Source organism: Ailuropoda melanoleuca, chromosome 12 (genome assembly GCF_002007445.2).
Source record: "Ailuropoda melanoleuca isolate Jingjing chromosome 12, ASM200744v2, whole genome shotgun sequence".
NCBI lineage: Eukaryota > Metazoa > Chordata > Mammalia > Carnivora > Ursidae > Ailuropoda > Ailuropoda melanoleuca.
The window spans coordinates 67,779,898-67,798,894 of record NC_048229.1 but is presented as its reverse complement, the minus strand read 5'-3'; the positions used below and the strand labels follow the sequence as shown (position 1 = coordinate 67,798,894).

At 47.2% G+C, this 18,997-nt stretch overlaps 2 protein-coding genes across 5 annotated transcripts in view; one reads left to right on the top strand and one right to left on the bottom strand.

The window, feature by feature from the left end:
* TAT (tyrosine aminotransferase) overlaps positions 1-2,798 on the bottom strand; it is a 41,959-nt gene extending 39,161 nt beyond the window's left edge. The window contains exons 1-2 of one of the 3 annotated variants that reach the window (XM_019801514.2): positions 2,647-2,798; positions 2,245-2,387 (exon numbers count right to left, since the gene is read on the bottom strand). The gene's annotated coding sequence lies outside the window, so the exon portion shown is untranslated. The remainder of the gene's footprint in view (positions 1-2,244; positions 2,388-2,646) is intronic. The other 2 variants (XM_019801515.2, XM_002920948.4) reach the window with 2 other exon arrangements.
* Positions 2,799-6,236: 3,438 nt separating this feature from the next.
* MARVELD3 (MARVEL domain containing 3) lies at positions 6,237-18,997 on the top strand. Of its 2 annotated transcripts, none has more exons than XM_002920949.3 (3): positions 6,237-7,038; positions 9,725-9,852; positions 18,360-18,997. In XM_002920949.3, exons 1-3 carry the CDS (start codon positions 6,653-6,655, stop codon positions 18,995-18,997), a joined length of 1,152 nt encoding a protein of 383 aa, XP_002920995.1. In that variant the 5' UTR covers positions 6,237-6,652. The 2 variants fall into 2 exon arrangements, with proteins under 2 accessions (XP_002920995.1, XP_002920996.1); XM_002920950.4 differs by lacking the exon at positions 18,360-18,997 and adding an exon at positions 13,639-14,249.

Here is an 18,997-nt window from a genome sequence, read left to right as displayed (position 1 = left end):
AGTGCTGAGGGAGTCAAATGTTATACGCAGATTTTCAACTGGGCAGGGGCTTGGTATTCCGAACCCCCACATCATTCAAGGGCCAACTGTATTTATTTGTAAATTTATTTATTTACCTATAAATTTATTTATTTTTAAGTCTATTAATTTATATTTTTATAAATTTATGTATAAACATATTTATAAATTATATCTGTATACCACTGTACTAACATGTTACTTATATTATAAATCAGCTAGAGAAAGAAATGCCCAAAAAGATAACACGTACACATTTAAGCACGAATGTGTTTTCCTACCCTGCAGCAGAGGGTGTATGTCCTTGCTTGGAGCCCACAGACCCGCAGCAGGAAGTCCAAGTCCACATGGCTGACTTTCAAGGCTGGTCATGATCTGCTCCCTGCCCATCTCTGTCTCTCTTCCCTTTACTTCCTCCCTTGTTCTTAGTGCTGGTCCAAGTGGAAGGACTGGAATCTGAAGCTCCCCAAACCTGCCTGCTTTCTATTTGCTGCCCCCACTTTGTTTGGCATGCTGTCCCCTGCCTTTCCTCCCCGAGCCCCAAATCCTTTTGTCTTTTTTATTCCTAAAAGCACTCCTTCCTCTGGGAAGCTGTTTTTTGGTTGCTTCTGCCTCCCTTCATACCCCATGTACACCCATGCACAGCTTTTCCTTTGCAATAGCATACAGTATTTCCCTCTGCCTCTTAGAGCTGTGCGCCTTCAAAGACAGTCCCAGGGCACCTGGGTGGCTCTGTCGGTTAAAGGACCAACTCTTGATTTCAGCTCAGGTCATGATCTCAGGGTCGTGAGATCAAGCCCTGGGCAGGGCTCCATGCTCAGTGGGCAGGTCTGCTTGGAATTCTTTCCCTCTGCCCTTCTCCCTGCTCGAGAGTGCTCTCTCTCTCTCTCGCTCTCTCAAATAAAAAAATAAATCTTAAAAAAGAAAAGGTCTCCCTTAGGAGTCCACGGTGCCTGATAAACAGTAACAGTGACAGTAATAACAGCTAATACTTTTGTAGTATTAATATAGCCAACCACTGCTTCAAGTGTTTTACACATATTTACTTGATTTAATCCTAGGAGATGCATACAATCATCCCTATTCTGCAAACAAGGACATTTGGGCATAGAGAAGTCGAGAAACTTCCTAAAGTCACTTACATAGTATGCAAAGTTCAGGGAATATTAAAGTGAGCCGAACTGTGTGCTTCACACAGTGATGAGAGAAACAGTCACCCAGGCCCAGGTGAGGGGTGGGGGGGGGGAACCGGTCAGGCTGAGAAAAGAGGAGATGGCACAGATGCCCCAGCCTGAGCCTGTGCTGCCCCCTGCTGGCCAGCTCTGCCCTTGCGGCAGACTTAACCTGGTCACAAGTGCCCTCTACCACCTGAGCTTGAGCCTGGAGCCTGGCGACCAGCACAGGATGTTCTCAGGGAGAGAGGGAGCCAGGAGATCATGCAGGGAATATGCAGGTATTGCCCTTTGATCTACACACCTGGAGGACTGTCTCCCTGACAGGGATGGCTGGATGAAACCACTCAGAGTTAAGAACAGAACTGGGAAAGTAAACACTCTGCCCCCAAATGCCATAGAATGTACCCAAAACCAATAGAAATGTTTATTTTTTAAGAAAAAAAAATTAGGTGAGTATTTGGATTAGTCTCACATTAGGCTCTCCTTTGGGATGGAAAATTGAATGCTAATTTATATTAATAGATTAGTTCTCAAACAGGATGCCTCACAGAACTATTAGAAAATGCAGATGCACAGGCTTCACTGAGCCTGCTAAGTCAGAAGAGGCAGCGTACACTATTTCTCCTCAGGGCTTGCCTCTCGCTACGTTTTCCCAAACCCACAAATCTCTAAGATGGTTTGGCATCCCACTTTCCCAGTTTAAGTGACAGCAATGCCATTCCATTTGGGCTTCTGCAGAAAACTACATTATTTTACAACTCTAAATTATAATCGATGGCCATGCAAAAAAAAAAAAAGTTTTGCCTATAGACATGCAATTTCTATCTTGCCTGGTAAAGGTTCAACTGATTTTCCTCTCCCTCGTTGCAAGCAATCAGTTTTGTCTCCTTTGTATACTCATGTCATTATTCCTGACATGTCCTGGGTATGTTCTTCAGATTTTCTTTTGAACCAGCTATAACCATCTGCCTGATTCCCTCAGTGATTACTGAGTTCAATAAAATGTTTAGCACGTGTCCGTTTTATAGCTAAAAGAGAATGGTGAGCTTACCTTTTCGGAAAATTTCTCCTTAACACACCAATGGCATCTGCTACTGGTGTTCCTTGCTTTGGTTGAACATTCGGGGGTTTCCTCAGAAAAGGGCTCCTGCCTTGTAACCTTCTACCATATGTGTAATGTCTGTTCAAGGGTTCCTGGAAGAAGGTGGAATAACCAGATTTTACACTTCTAACCAAGGCAACAGAGAGGTCAGAGCATTGGTTCCTAATCTTTTCTACAAAAATGCCAACAACATACACTACACTAAAATTAGATAAATCCATCAAATTTTCACTGGGCTCTAACTCAGCTTACCTTATTTACTCCTCCCTTACTTGTGTAGTTGATTGATTTATCAAAAATTAAACATATTTGAAAACTTTTATTTTTAATGCATCTTATGCCATCTTGTACCTTATGCAAGATGTGATGGAAGATATAAGATCCCTGTCATCCTTCTCAGAACACAGATTCGTCTATAAAAACGAATGTTATTTATCCAACGGTTAGTTATCGAGCTCCTTCTATGTGCTATGCATGATGGCAAAAACATCAACCAGGGAGTTGACAGGCTAGAGAGAGAGACAATATAAATAAATGTAAATTTTACAAATATTGGGACCAACAGATAAATTGCATGTTTTGAACCAAAACTGCAATAAATTTTGCAATTCAAAAAATTTCCCTACTCAGAAAAAAGAGGGGCCGAGATGAGCTAGAGTCATGGAAGGTACAATAGTTATCTTTTGCTGAGTAACAAATCCAATCTCCACCTCCCACTCCCACCCCTGCCAATTTAGAGGCATAAGACAACCATTTACTATGCTCATGGATTCTGTGGGTCAGGAATTTGGAAAGGCCCAGTGGAGATGGCTTGTCTCTCCTTCACAAGAGTAGGAACTGAGCAGGAAATCCAAAGGCTGGAGGTGATTCAAAGGCTAGGGTTGGAATCACTGAGCGTTCATTCACCAACCTCTGGCAGCTGCCATGGGCTGTTAGCTGGGACCTCAACTGGGGCTAACAGCCAGAACACCCACACGTGGCTTTTTCATGTAGCCTGGGATTCCTCACATTACTGTAACTGGGGTCCAAGAGGGAGCATTCTCAGAGAGCCAGCGGGAAGCTTCATGGCCTTTTATGACAGGCCCTAGAAGCCATTTTGTAACCACATTCTATTCAGGGCTAGCTTCACCGGATATGACCTGTGCAGTCACCCAGGACCCCACGCTTAGAACAGCCCTATACTTGGTTTAACACTCTGCTGTCACCATCTTGAATTCCTAATATTTACACAAAGGACCCCACATTTTTATTTTGTACTGGGCCCCATAATTTAAAAAATTATGTAGCCAGCCCTGAATCTTTTTGTCCAGGCAATCCCAAAGGCCTGCCCAGGCTTCCAGCATAGGGACAGAGACTCTCCATCTTGATGGGGCAGTGGCAAGGTTCTAGAAGAGTATGTAGGACTGGAAATATTGTTGTGACCTTTTTTAGAAAAGCCAATCTGCCATAAACCGTTTGTGGAGAAGTTAAGGCATTACCTGGACTTTGGAAAGACTTTCCTCCACAGCCTCCCACAAAAATATATCCAGGTCCCCCTTGTTCCAAAAAGCATCCTAAAGAGACTAAAAAAGCAATACGTATCTGTCCATCTTTCCGTTCAGCAAATCCTGACTGAGTGCAGAATGGGAAGCATTTACAGATGACTCTCAGAGACCCTGCCTTCCGTGGACTTGGTGTTCAGAGTGAAGGGGTCTGTGAAGGGAGAAGAGAAAGCAAAGGGTGAAGCACTGTTAAAAGAGAGAAAACAATGGGGCGCCTGGTTGGCTCAGTCAGTTAAGTGTCTGCCCTCTGCTCAGGTCATGATCCCAGGGTCCTGGGATCAAGACCTGTGTCGGGCTCCCTGCTCAGTGGGGAGCCTGCTTCTCCCTCTCCCTCTGCTTGTGTGCACACACTCTCTCTCTGTCAAATAAATAAATAAAATCTTAAATTAAAAAAAAATAAAATCTTAAATTAAAAAAAAAAAAAAAGAGTCGTTTGTCCCCCCTCCCCCCAACAGCAAACCAATAAGTAGCGGATCATGGTAAAGATACAAAACAAAACAAAATCAAGGGAAACAAAAAGGTGAGGTGGTAAGGGCGTTGGTCTATTCAAAAAGAGGGTTGCAGGGGCCCAGAGGGAAGGCCTGTGAGAGGCAGCACTTTGGCACCTCACTAGCCATCCTGTGTCTACTTGTTCGCCAGGCCTCCTGGATGGTCACAACTGTCCCAGGCTCAGAACAGGGTACTGCTCACATAAATATTTGTGGGAAGCCCTAGGATTTGGCCCACAGTGCTTCTGCAGGATGACGTCTTGCAGGCAGACCTGGTGTCATCACCCTCCTGGGTTTCCTCCTACCTCACTCACCACTTCTTAATCCTTTCAGAGTTAGCTCTAAAGGTTAGCTTTCTCTGGGGCTCTGCCCAAGGTCTTCCTCGGCATTCTAACTTCTTTCCTCCTTAGGTGAGCAGCACCTTTATTCCCACAGAGCGACATCGTGCCCCGCCCCGACTCATTCATCTATCCCTTTGCAACTGGATGTCTACACTTGGATGAATCATAGCCACCTCAAATTTAGCATGTCCAAAATGAAACTCTCCACTTTTCCCCACACCCCGTTTCCTCCAGTCTTCCCACTTCAGTAAGTGGTTGCCTCCACCACCCTCACTCCCCCACACCCAATCCATCCATTAAGTTCTTCCTCCAACCACAACCCGGATCCACCCACTTATCACCAACAACTGAGCCACTATCTCCCCTTATTCGGGTTGCTTTGGCAACTTCCTAATTTATCTCTTGCCTCTACCCTTGGCTCCTTGTCATTCACCCTCTACACAAAAGCCAGAGTGGTTTTTTCAAACCATAAATCAGGGGTGCCTGGGTGGCTCAGTCAGTTAACTGTCGACTCTTGATTTTGGCTCAGGTCATGATCTCAGGATCATGAGATCAAGCCCTTCCGGGCTTCATGCTGGGTGTGAAGCCTGCTTAAGATTCTCTCCCTCTCCCTCTGCACCTCCCCTGCCCCCCCAAATAAATAAATAATAAAACCGTAAATCAGAGCAACTCGCTCTCTTGCTCAAAACCCTTCAGTGGTTTCCCACTACTTTCAGAATGAAAACAACTCTTCACTGTGGAGACCCTACACCACCTGCCTGCTCCACCTCTCAGCCTCATCCCATCCCCACTCATTCCCCTGAAACTTTTTGTTTCAGCTTTCTGCATTACCTAGCTTCTCTTTCGGAAACATTCTCTCAGCTATCCCCAAAGCTGTCTTCCAGGACTCAACTCAAAGGTCTCTTCTCAGATCTGCAGAAAGAAACCTGCCTTCCTTGTATGACCCATGAGAGACTATGTACTCTGGGAAACAAACTGAGGGCTTCAGAGGGGATGGGGGTGGGGGAATGGGATAGGCTGGTGATGGGTATTAAGGAGGGCACGCATTGCATGCTGCACTGGGTGTTATACGCAAGTAATGAATCATAGAACTTTACATCAAAAACTAGGGATGTACTGTATGGGGACTAACATAATGTAATAAAAAATATTATTAAAAAAAAGAAAAGAAACCTGCCTTCCTGGTTAAATTTTAGACATTGTCTCTTTTCTTCGTTTAGTGCCATTTCTCTTTCCCCACACACACTAGAAGGGAAGCGCCACGCAATGAGAGTTCGCCACTGTATCTCCAGGGCCTGCTAGGGTAGGTGCTCACGTATATTTCTCTAAAGGATTAATTAACAGACGGCAGTTTTATATGTTTTTAAATATCCTTACTTGGCAAAAGGAAAAGCTGCCTATTCTGTGTGATTAGTCATTAAAAAAAACTTTTATAAGCCGAGGACCGTTGCAGATGAACTGGCCTCAGGCCCCCTGAACAACACAGTTGTAAGGATAGCGGGAGATGGAGGAAGAAAGAACGGGCCAGCGGAGGTGGAGACGGCTGGGTGCTGGTGGGCCAGGAAAAATGGGTGAGCGACTGGACGGGCACGCGACGGGAATGCACACCCAAGGGGCTGGTTAAGTCCAGGGCTCGCTTCCCTATGCCACCCACCTTCTGGGGTCACTGAGAGGACGCTCCAGGGAAGATGAGGCGCGGCGGGCGCACGGCTGTCAGCTCCGCCGGGTACAGAGCAGCGAACCACCCGCTTCCGCAGCCCCCAGCCCCACACACTCTACCCGCGCGCCTGCACGCAGACCACGCACAGCCGCGCCCCCTGCCGGCGCGTGCGCTCAGGTGAGCGCTCTCCGAGCCCGTCGCGCTGCTAGTGCGCGCGCGCGCAGGTGAGCGTCCCGCCCCCGCCTCCGGGCTTGGCCACCTGCCCTGGAAACTTGGGGTGGATTGTTGCCCTCGGGTCGCTCCCGGGCTGGGACACGGAAACCGGCCATGGAAGGTACGTCGGGGCCTCGCGAGCCCCGGGCCCGGCCGAGAGAGCGGGACCCAGACCGGCACCCCCACCCGGACCGAGACCGCCACACAGAGCGACAGCGGGAGCGAGCCGGGGACCGGCGCAGGGAGAGAAACAGGGGCGAGCGGAGGGACGGGGACAGGGACAGGGGGAGGGACCGAGACCCTCGCCAGGACAGACACCGGATCGGGGACCTTCGCGCTGGTGAACAAAGAGTTTGGGAGAAGTCCGGCCAAAGCCGGACGCGGGAAGGACCCCGGAGGCCGACCTGGGACGCAGCCCCGCCCCCCTGGCCCGCGCCTTGGGAAACCCCGCAGCCGCCGCCCCAGAAGAAGGAGCGCTTCGGGCCCCGTGGACAGGCAAGGTGAGGTGGGGTTGCGGGGCGCCCTGAGACCTGGGCACCCGGAAAGCCTGGGTCTGAGGCCCCCCTGCGCTGCTCCGGCGCTCCCAGGCTCCGTGGTCTAGGAAGCCGGCTTCAAGGAAGAAAGTGCCATTCCCCCCCCACCCACTTTTGCGTTCTTAGAGGTGATCCGGGAGGGAAGGAAAACCTTACGGTGCCCCCACTTCTTGATCCGAACCCGAGTAACAAAGCAGAAACCACCTCTGTTACAGTGGCGGGGCGGGGGACCAGGTAAGGAGGAAGAGAGAACGGCAGGAAAGGGAAGGCCTGGGAAGGAGTTTAGGTGGGTGGGGTTAACCTGAGGCTCCTCCCTGACCTCCTCCCACCCCACCCCGACGTGGCCACAGAACGGCCCTATGGGGCTTCAGACCCTTGTCCTGTGTTCCAAAACCAGCCTTCCAAAGTCCCGTCAGGGCCTCAGGTTAGCCCAATGACGGGTTAATAGTTTAATCTGTAACCTGTCCTAGGAGTATATGCATTTCAAAACAGACATCTGGGAGAAGCTACACTTTTAACCAAAGAACCAGATCTGCCTAAAACTCCCCACCAAAGGGCAGAGATTGCCCACCGTTGTCAGTGAAGTCTTTCAGGACAGCCTCATTCAAACCTCCCTGAATGAACAAAGTGTGCTGTCCCTGCCTTTTTTCCATCTAACATTCCATCCAGCTCCACAAATATTACTGAATGCCCGGTGTATGTGCCAGGCCAACAAGGACACAGGTACTGGAGTGATGACTGCCTTCAGCTTTTTGAAACCTACCCTCTTCTCTCTCTCTTTTTTTAAAATATTTTATTTGTTTGTTTGTTTATTTATTTATTTGAGAGAGAGAGCGCGAGCGCGCCCACAATCAGGGGGAGGGGCAGAGGAAGAGGGGAGAAGCAGGCTCCCCGCTGGGCGGGGAGCCCATCGTGGGGCTCGTTCCCAGGACCTGGCGATCATGAACGAAGCTGAGGGCAGCCACTTAACTGACTGAGCCACCCAGGAGCCCCTGCCCTCTTCTCTAAAGGAGAGTCAGGCTCCTCTCTGCTGTAGGATTTAGAGGCTTAAGCTCAGTCTCCCTCCCTGTTGTGTCCACACAGCGGAAAAGCTGTTATCCTGAACTTATGTTACATTATCTAAAACCAACTAGCTAAACCATGACAAAGGTGGTGCCCAGACACATTCACAGGCATGAGCTATTGTTCATCCCTAACCAAGGCCACATTGCCTTAGCAGCTCCAGAGCTACATTTTAGGTTTCCTTATAAACCAGTGTCCTGGTCCCCCCTCCCCTTCCCCAAGGTGAGCAAAGGGAATACTTTTCCTTTTTTGGCTCATAGCCAGTTGGTGGTTTGAAACCAAAGGACAATTTATTTCCACATTTCCTCCACACAATAAGCTTTTATTTAATGGGCAGGATGGAGGGACAAGTGCTCCATTACTTAATGGGTGAGATCTACTGACAGTGTCCACAGTCTGGTAGGAGACTGACATGCCACTGAAGGGGAAGCAGATTTGGAGAACAGATCCCCTCTTTGAGATCTGGAAGATTTCCTGAAGGACAGTGACCTCAAAGCTGAGTTCTGGAAAAGGAGCAAGAATGAGGGCACCTGGGTGGCTCAGGCGGTTAAGGTTAAGCGTCTGCCTCTGCTCAGGTCATGATCCCAGGGTCCTGGGATAGAGCCCTGCCTGAAGGCTTCCTGCTCATCAGGGACCCTGCTTCTCCCTCTCCCTCTGCCACTCCTCAACTAGTGCTCTCTCTCAAATAAATAAAATCTAAAAAAAGAAAAAAAGAAAAGGAGCAAGAATGGGAAGACTGGGAGAGGAAATGAAAGGGGTTCAAAGCAAATAAATAGCTTCCACAGTGACCTAGAGCATGGGAGTGCAGGTCATCTTTTGGGGGGGGGCAGGGGGAGAGGAGTGGGTCACTATGACTGGGTCCCTGAGTGTGAGGTTGTGAGTGAAAAGAGATGAGCAAGGGCCTCCTGTGCTGTGCTGAGTTTGGACTTTATCCAAGGCCACAAGAGTTTAAGGATTTCAAACCCAGGAGCTCTGTAACGAGAATAGCAGAAGGATCCCTGGTGCCCAGCAGGTAGAATGCAGCCCCCACCGCTGCATCCCGGACAAAGCTCAGGATATGCTGGATAAAGGGGGGGAGGGAAGGAAAGTGCCAGAACTATCAGAGGAAGAGGGAGAGATAGGAAAACGTCCAAAGTTGTCTCTATTACTCTCATGCCTAGAGAATTATTATGGATTCAGCCCTTTCCAAAGTGACAAGAGAAGGAAGAGAATGCCAGCCTGGGCATCAGAGTCTTGTGAACGTAAACTAGCTTTAAAGAAGCCTTGTCCATGCTGCACTGAAAAGTTAGGCTCACAAAGTTGACTCCTGGCTACATGGTTGGATAGTTCCCACAGGCGGGCAAACCAGCATCCAATCAGTGCTCAGATTTATAGGGTATGTGGCATGGTGGCTTAGCAGTGTTGGGCCAAGTATTTGGATACCCTGTAGGGCCACCAAACCAGAGAATTCTCTGGAATATGAAATGCTGCAGCAAAATTTGTTTCTGTTCTGCACGTCTCTTTAACACCAGCATGAGATGTTCAGGTTTCTTATACTGAACAAGCTACTGAGTTTGAAGCCCTTAATGGCCATGTCTGTTTTCGGTTATAGTGAACCCACTTCAGGGAGATACCTGCCCTCAAACCCCGGGTCTGGACTGGAGGAAGTGGAATATTACCAGTCAGAAGCTGAAGGACTCCTGGAATGCCATAAATGCAAATACTTGTGCACTGGGAGAGGTGAGCCTTTTGGGAAGCATTTGACCATTTATGTTTACTGATGGTTCTGGAACGGGTCTGAGCTAATGAAGCAAAAATTCAAAGAGACTTTCCTTTTGGGTTCCTAGCATTTTCATTTCTAAAACTGCATGAGGTTCTCATCCCCCTCCCCCCCGCAAAATGTAGGCACATCTGAAAGGTACAGCTCGATTTCCGGTGCTTGTCTTCAAATATCTGGCGAGGCAAGCAGCGATGCTTGCGGCCTTCAGCTTCCAGGTGGGACTGCAGGGAGAACCAGCTATGAGTGGCCGACTGTGGGAGGGCTGAGTTGGAGATAGAAAGCCACCTGGAGGGGGCAGCCTGGTAGCAGTTCATACCACAGGATGTCTTTTAAAATTTGTTGACTGAGATCCATAGTAAGAAACCTATCTTACATGAAGACCGAAGTTCATACACATACACACACGTTGTAAAACGGTACTTACCTTATTAGATACCAACTACGTGGGTAATTTCTATTCTACCCTGTTTCGCTGAGAACAAACAAACAAAAAAAACAGTTATTAGAACGTGCATGGTTTGCGGAACACATAAATAATATCATGTGTCAGCTCCAAACATGGTGCCCAGAGTTCCCATCCAAGCATTAGTCCTGGCCTTGCCAGCAATGAAGAAAATCTGGTTTGCCAGGGTGAGCCCTTGTGGCTCACGTGATTTGGTGAGAGATTTTTCTAGGCTGCATATGACTAAGGGGGAAAACTTCTCAGCCTAAGGGAGAGAAATCAAGGAACTTGTACCTGAAAATGTATCATAGGATGATTCCAGTAATGCACATGATTATGGGATTCTCTGGATCTTCTGTTAAAGAGCTCTAGGCAATCCAGGTACAGGAATCTGCACTCTCATTTACATTTATTGGCACAACCTCATTGCTTCTAATTCACTCGATAATTCCTAAAGCTCAGAGAGGTACAGTAAGATACCCAAAGCCACACAGTTGTTATGTGAAAGAGCTGGAATGGAAACTCAGAGCCTAATTCTAAGACCTGAAATGGTTTACTTACTTGACCTTTCTTTTTTTTTTTTTTCTTGATGATAAAAATAATAGGAATAAGCCAGAAGCTGGGTTAACAGGTTTCTCAGAAGTATGTTTTCCTCTCTGATTATTTTACCAAGAAGAGAGGGCCTGACCGAAACACACCTTGATTTAGCTTTGACTGCTTCTGGCTATTTGGCTTTGGACCTAGAGATCGTTTCTGAGTCAAGATAGTGAAAGGCTGGTTTACCAGTCAGAAGCTAACCTTGGAGGGCTTATAAAGAACTCTGGATGTGCCAAGACCCACATCAGTACACAACATGGTGTTGTGTTGAGAGAAACAGCCATTGAACACCAGGAACTTGTCGCCAGCAGGAAATGCAGGCCTGGATAAAGGTCACGCAAGGATTTTCAGCCCTATCTTAAGAGTAGATCTTTTGTGACTTTTTTTCCTTATCGGTGAAATCATGTCCTCTTCCAGCAAACTGATGGAAGTGGGAGGCAGCTGTGGCCCTCTCTGACTTCCTCAGGAGACCCCAAAGTTTGGCGGTGAGTCATGCTTTGGAAGTTCAGTGGAACAGTCAGGACACTGACGGGAAGGAATGGGTCCCACATTTACTTCCGTGCAAGTCCCCTCAGATACTAAAGTCTTGAGGGGCTGAAGCTAAAGATCAGATAAAAAGCAAGGACAGTTGTCCCCATGTGCATATCAGATCACCGGGGGATCCTGCATGTGTACAGGTTGTGCTCATTTATTATTTGGAGGGACGGGTGAGGAGTTGCAGGTTCCCTGGGAAGAAGGTGCATTTCCTGCTCCCCTCCTTGGCTCCCTGATTTGTTTGGAACAGTTTATTTTTTGCCTTTGTTCTTTTTTCTCCCCTTCGACTGGCAATGCTCACATCATGATGTTTGCATTCATCTTGTAGCCTGAATTATCTCCCCAGCCCTGATTGTTCTTTCTTGGTTCTATTAAAGCTACAACAGGAACAAGGGGTTGTAGGTGCTCTACCCTTCCCACACTGTATTAAGAAATATATATATACACATATACATATTAAGAAATTCATACACACACACACATATATATATATATATAGTTGTCCCCATACAGTAAGACATTGGGAAAACCCTAAATGTCCTTTACCCTGGAAATCGTTTAAATTTCTTGTGGTATTCTGTAGATCCTCTAAAAATATGAAGTATATTTATATTTGCTGAGATAGAAAAAAATGTTCATACTATATTCTTAAGTGAAAAAATAGGTTATATAATAGTAGGTAGAGTAGGACCCTGTTCTTCACCTTAAAGCAAATAACAGCAAAAATTATGCATATGTGACAAAAGTCCAGAAGAAAAAATAATGGTCACAGTGGTTATATTTTTAAATAGTTGGATTTTAGGTAATTATTACATGATGTTTTTGTCCAAATTTTATTTTTTTTACCATCAGTATATACTACTTTCCTGATTAAAGAAAACAATAATGCTCTCTGTGTTTTGGGGGAAAACTGAAGAGCGTAAAGGCAATACTTGTGGGTATATCATTCCCATTGGAGGGGTGTAGATGTAACACAGCTCAAAATCTGGACCCAAGCACAAAATCTGGTTCTCTCAACACCAGGGAGCTGCTGACCGTCTACTCCGAGTCAGAAGACCTACCAGAACAATGCCAGCATATACAATTTCTAGCTTAGAAACACCCAGCTTTACAGAATCCTGAGAAAAAGAAGCCACACACAAAAGAGTACATAACTATGTGATTCCATTTACATGAAATTCTAGAAAGGCCAACCTAATTCCTAATGGCAGAAAGCAGATCAGTGATTGAGGAGGAGGGTGAGGGATCAACCACAAACGGTCTCTTGGGGAACTTTCTGGGCAGATGGAGATGTTCTGTATCTTGACTCCGATGGCATGGCATATATGTTTGTCAAAACTCAACAAGGGGTACGCTTGACACAGGTCATTCTGTTTCCTATCTCGATGAAGTTGATGTTAAGGAAAGCAGCCAGATTTGGTGGAAAAGCTGGAGCTCTTTCCTTGTCCAAGACAAAGAAGCCAAGGGTCCCCTAGAGAACCTAGCCCTGCGAAAATATCACAGCCCAGATTTGCTCTTTAGGAAAACTAAAGAAAACAAAGTTAAATTGTAAAACAGACTTACTGAGTTGAAATCTAAGAACAATGAAGCCAATTATGTTCCTTTAATTCAGTAAGCCTTGTGGGTTTAATTAATTTAATCTTTCCTTTTTCCAATATATGTGAGCCACAGTTAACATTTTGATGTAAAACTTCCATGCTCTTTTTCCGACTTCATTGTGTTTTTTAAGCTCTATGTTATTTCCTTCAAACTTGGAGAAGTTTCCTCTTTCAAACTGAAGCAAGCCACAAAACATATCTAAAGAGGAGATTACTCTTAGTCTCTTCGGCAGGGAAGGGCTGGGGCAGAGAATGTTCTTGCCTTCCGTTAGGATGCCTCTTTCTGGTTGGGAGCTGGCCTGATTTCTCCCACCATCTTCCTGCACCCCAGCAGGGGCAGGCTGTCTTGAGAGTTATTCTTTTTGGCTCCGAATACCTCCAACAGCATTTCCAGAGCCCACAGTGTCCTGCTCCCATCTCATGCCCCTCACACAGCTGGGGCAGCTCGGGACTCCCAGGGCAGAATGCGGAGCCAGCAGTGGTGTGCGCTACCACAGGGAAGAGGAGCACCGAGGCGGAAGTCTCCAAGTACGAAATAGCACCTCCCAGAATGGTAACACACCCTTCTTTTGCAGCCTGCTGCCAGATGCTGGAGGTGTTCCTGAACTTGTTGATCCTGGCCTGCAGCTCTGTGTCTTACAGTTCCACAGGGGGCTACACGGGCATCACCAGCCTGGGGGGCATTTACTACTACCAGTTCGGAGGCGCTTACAGTGGTTTTGAGGGTGCTGACGGGGAGAAAGCGCAGCAGCTGGACGTCCAGTTCTACCAGCTGAAGCTGCCCACAGTCACTGCGGCGATGGCCTACGGCGGAGCCCTCATGGCCTTCTGCTGCCTCCTCATCATCCTGGGCGTCCTGCGGGTACCGTGGCACTGCCCCCTGTGGCTGCTGATTGAAGGCTTGTTGGACGTGCTCATCGCAGGGGCCTACATCCCCGCTCTGTACTTCTATTTCCACCACCTCTCGGCTGCCTACGCGTCTCCGGTGTGCAGAGAGAGGGAGGCACTGTACCAGAGCAAAGGGTACAGTGGCTTCAGCTGCAGTTTCCACGGGGGAGATATAGGAGCTGCAATCTTTGCTGCCCTGAGCATTGGGCTCTTTGCTCTGGGGGCTGTGCTGGCCATCCGGGGTTACCGGAAGGTCAGGAAGCTGAAAGAGAAGCCTGCAGAGATGTTGGACTTTTAGGCTTTTTAAGCCGTCCTGCCAAATGTCAGCAGTGGAAGTTACTCTGAACCACTGTCTTTCGTGGAATCCTTGGCCAGGACTTGCCGGCACTTGGAGTGATCCTGGGGGAAGCTCTGGGTTACACGGAGCGTTGTTCTCTGAGGTACTAAGTTCTAAAGTCCTCTGTTGGTGAGCAAGGAACCAAAAGTGTTGAAACAAAACGAAACTGGAGGTCAGGACCCATGAGGAAAAGGCACGGGCTGCAGCAAAATGCACTTTTGATTAATCAGCTCAAGGGAGATAACCACGTGAATCTGAAGAACCTTATCTTCAGGGTTCCCGGAAAGCCATGTACACCGGAGACAAGATTTCGGCTTGAATTTTTCTAAATATAACTGTCTTAAGCAGATGAACCCCAAAGTTTTTCCACACTGAGGTCTCAGATCCTTCACTCCCTTAATGCTGTGGATGCAGGGTGTAGGGACGCCGGGAGACTCTGCCTGTGGGCCGGGAGACTCTGCCTGTGGGTCGGAGGTAGGCGTGGGCCGAGCAAAGAGCAATCATATTCATTCACTGGGTTGCAAAGAAGCTATTCTAACAAGCCCCTTACAAAGTGGCCTTGAAAACTCAATAAGTGTTTTGTACCTCTTGTAAATGTACCATTGTATGAAGAATTAAAGCCAACATCTGGAATTCAGGATCCATCCAGAATAAAAGAATGTAAAATCTTTCCCAATGGAAGAATACTACTTTTGGCCAGACAACTTCATGGGTTCTTACTGCATGTTAAATTACAACTTCTGGAACATTACAATATATTCTTGGTACAAGTGAATATGTTCTTTGCTTTACATGAATCCAATAAAAGTCCAAAGAAAAATTTTAATTTGGAGGTGATGCTTCTCTTTACAACACATTTATAACAGTATTCCTAAGCTTAAATACAGGGAACTTGTCACATTTAAAAGGTGAGTTCCATTTGGGTTTACAAAATGAAATAATTTCTTATCTATCATCAGTTTCTTAAAAAATACATAAGAAAGCATGAAGAGTATTTGCTTCTGGAGAGAAGGAGATTTTATTTTCCATTTTAGCATAGCTTGACTGCACATTTCAGTTTTATTTTAGATAAATTAAAAAACTGATTTGCTTCCCTCTTTTTTCACATTTACATGCAAAGGTAGATGTATAATTAAGCAGTGTATTACGTGATCGGCCACAAAACGAGCCTCACCTGGAAAGATCCTGTTTATAACAAAAATCTCATGTCTGTTTCGGGCTCCACTTCTGTCTCCAGAGCGCTCTGCTCTCTTTCCACAGACTTGTCCCATCTCACCATTGAGACAGACTGCTGGCTCTGGCAGTCACTCTTGTTCTCTTCTGAGAGCTACGAATCTTTCTGTACTAACAGGAAAGGTGGGAATACGTGAGCCTGGGGGCACCTGGGTGGCTCCGTCAGTAAAGCGTCTGCCTTCAGCTCAGGTCATGATCCTGGGGTCCTGGTATTGAGCCCCTGCTCAGTGGGGAGTCTGCTTCTGCCTCTCCCCCTGCTTGTGCACTTGCTCTCTCTAATAAATAAATAAAATCTTTTTAAAGAGGAAAAAAGGAAACATATGAGCCTGTTTGATATTAATAGCCAAGCCAGGCCTGGTACTGTGATGCTACTCAGTGGCCATATTCCTTCAGCAGACCCAGTAGCACTGGACCCAGCGACAGACCATTATTTCTCTCAACTGTCGTAGCCAATGGGGTAAGTGACAAGATCTAGCTTTATTTCATTTCAGCCCAGCACATACACACATGGATCACGACTCCACTGTTTTGGCAGAATCTGTCCCAGAAGGAAGCGTGCAGCTCTCCCCATCTTGTAGCAGGACAGTATTCCTATCTCCCTTTGGGAGGGTGAGACGTTAACATGCTTGCAGAAGAAAAACCAAGACAGAGAAGGGTATTGGATGTACGGCAAAACTGCTTCCCCTGAATTAGAGTGATGTTTGGGCCAATTCATTTGCTCTGCTATGGGGAGCAAGTGGCCAGTCCCTTACTGCGCCTGGGTGGTGAGTGGGCAGTTCTGATCTGATGGCTGTTTTCAGATTTAAATTAGAGGAACGTAGCTCCTCAACTATCAGCCTTTGGCTGCTGTGTCCCCCGGACCTCCTAGGAATTCGTGTAGGCCCAGCAGGAGATAGGATCAGCAAGCCCAGGAGCTCATGCCTCAGTTTGTTAGAGAGACTGGTATTTCGCTGCCCCATTTTTAAATGTTGTGGTACTCCTTAGTGTATTAGCGAGGCTTCCCGATTTCTGGGAAACCACACTTCTCATGATTTGTCCCATTTCTTAAATCTCTCACTAAGCCCCTTCCATTGTATAAACATTACTGAGTAGCATCACCATCCACTGGCATTAACATTTCATGATGTTCCAAACATTTACATTTATTGGGGCCTCACCCCGGCCCCGTGGGATAAGACAGGCAGGCACATCCTTCCTTTGTCAGATGAAGTGTGTGAGGCCTCGAGTCAGTGACTGGGGCAAAATCACTGGCAGCGAAGTATGGGGACGTGAGCCTGGCATTCCCACTCTAGGTTCATATAATTTTCTCTTAGTTCTCATCTCTGAACCCTGGAGTATGACAGCAGACATTCTTCTAGAAGTATGCCTGAGCAGAGGCCGGGGCCTCTGTCAGTGATGAATAAAAGCTGACCTTGGACAAGATTATTCAGTCTCCATTCACCTGTTGGTTCCTTAAATTCATAAGAAACCCCCAGTGAACAGCCTACGTGTCCCATTAGCTGAATAGACTGGTCCATTCACATAGTGGCATTGGAACCCACGTAACAAAGTCTGTGGACACCATGGGAATGGATCTGAAAACATCTCCAAGAATAGTAAATGAACGAGACTCAGAGCAGTGTGTGTGGTATGCTTCCTGGTGAAAAAAAGCAGGGAAGGGGGGGTGAAATGCAGATTTGAGCCTGCTTTTATTTGCATAAAGGAACACTGGAAAGTTATATTAGGAAATAATGAAAGTGGGTGGGGGCTGAGAACAGGACGGACAGGGACAGGAGTGATTTCTCAGTGTATTCCATTTTATGTCATTTTTTAGTTTTAAAAAAACTTTAAAATTTGAAATAATTATAGATTCACGAAATGTTAACAAAACCAGGACAGAGATCTTGCACGTCCTCTACCCGTTTTCCCCAGTGCTTCCATCTTACGTAACCAGAGTGCGGCACCGTCAGCAGGACACCAACGACGCGGAGCTGTGGATTCCACCAGCTTTACTGCGGTCTTGTCTGGGTGTGTGCACGCTTCCATGCAGTTCGGTCGTGTGTACATTGATGTCACCACCACCACGATCAACTGCAGAACTGTTCCATCCTCAGGCGTCGCTAGGGCTCCCCCAAATCCCCCCATCTGCCGACAACCATGGGTCTGTGCTTGCTCTCCATAATTGTGTCATTTTGAGACTGTTACATAAATGGAATCATAGAGTGTATAACCCTTGAGACTGGCTTTTTCCTGCTCATCAAAAATTCTCTTGAGAGCCATCCACACGGTTGCGTGTCTCCGCAGCTCCTTCCCTTTGACCACTGAGTCGAGTTTTCCGTGGTATGGATGTACCTGACAGCTAGCCCCTCACCTGCAGGACATCTGGGTTTCTGATATGAGGCTATGGCAGATAGAGCTACTGTGAGCTTTCATGTACATGGTTTTGTGTAGACTTTTAGTTTTCGTTTCTTTAGGATAAATGCTCCAGGAGTCCAGTCGCAGGGTCACATGGTAAGTGTATGTTTCATTTTTTTAAGAAACTGACAAAATTTTTTCCAGAGTGGCATTGTGTTTTTTGAACATATATTAAAAAAAACAAAAACTGGGGTGCCTGTCTGCCTCAGTTGGTAGAACACGTGACTCTTGATCTCAGCGTCATGAGTTCGAGCCCCACATGGGGCATGGAGCCTAGTTAAAAATACATACATACATAAATTTAAAAAACAAGCACCAAGGATGTTAATGTTGAATCGGACTGTATCCTTAAAATCAGGGCACCGGTGGTGCTTCTCGAGTCGGACGTAGAGTTTTCCCAGGTGAGTGATGTCAGTGTTAAATCCCAAATCTCTCTCCTCCTAGGTGTGGTACAGATAGTGGAGGTGATACTGAACGGGATGGTTCTCATGTGTGTCGTGGCATCCTACTTTGTCCTTGCTGGATTCACTGCCAGCTTTACCAGTGGTGGCGGCTTTGGGAACAACTACTACTCACCATTTGAGGGCACCGAGCTGGAGCAGGTTCGGCAGCTGGACCAGAAGTACACAGTCCTCCGGGCACCCCTGATCTATGGGGGCGTGGCTGTGTCTCTGGGGCTGGGTGTCCTCACTATGAGTGTTTTACTCCAAGGAGCCAAAAGTCTCACCGAACTGTCAGGGAAGTGGCTCCTCCTGGAGGCCGCCTTCAGCCTCCTCGCGGCACTGAGCTACGGCGTCGGCATTGGCATTTACCTCCACGTGGCCTTGCAGATCAATTCCACAGATACTTGCAGAGCTCGAGCGAGTCTCTATGCCCGCAAGGGTCTCACCTGGATGAACTGCCAGCTGGCAGGCACGGACGGGGCAGCAGCCACCTTCGCCTGTCTCTTGGTGGTGATGTACAGTGCCAGCGTGGTGCTGGCCCTGCGGAGCTACCGGGAACAGAAGCACTACAAAGAGAGCCACGCACAGCACAGCAGTTACAGCGACGCACCCCAATACCTGTGGTCGGGAACACTCTGA

Coding starts and splice junctions, on each gene's coding strand:
- MARVELD3 (XM_002920949.3), top strand. CDS start 6,653: ATGGAAGGTACGTCGGGGCCTCGCGAGCCCCGGGCCCGGCCGAGAGAG. Junction 7,039..9,724: donor GGGCCCCGTGGACAGGCAAG/GTGAGGTGGGGT, acceptor TTTCGGTTATAG/TGAACCCACTTCAGGGAGAT. Junction 9,853..18,359: donor ATACTTGTGCACTGGGAGAG/GTGAGCCTTTTG, acceptor CTCTCCTCCTAG/GTGTGGTACAGATAGTGGAG.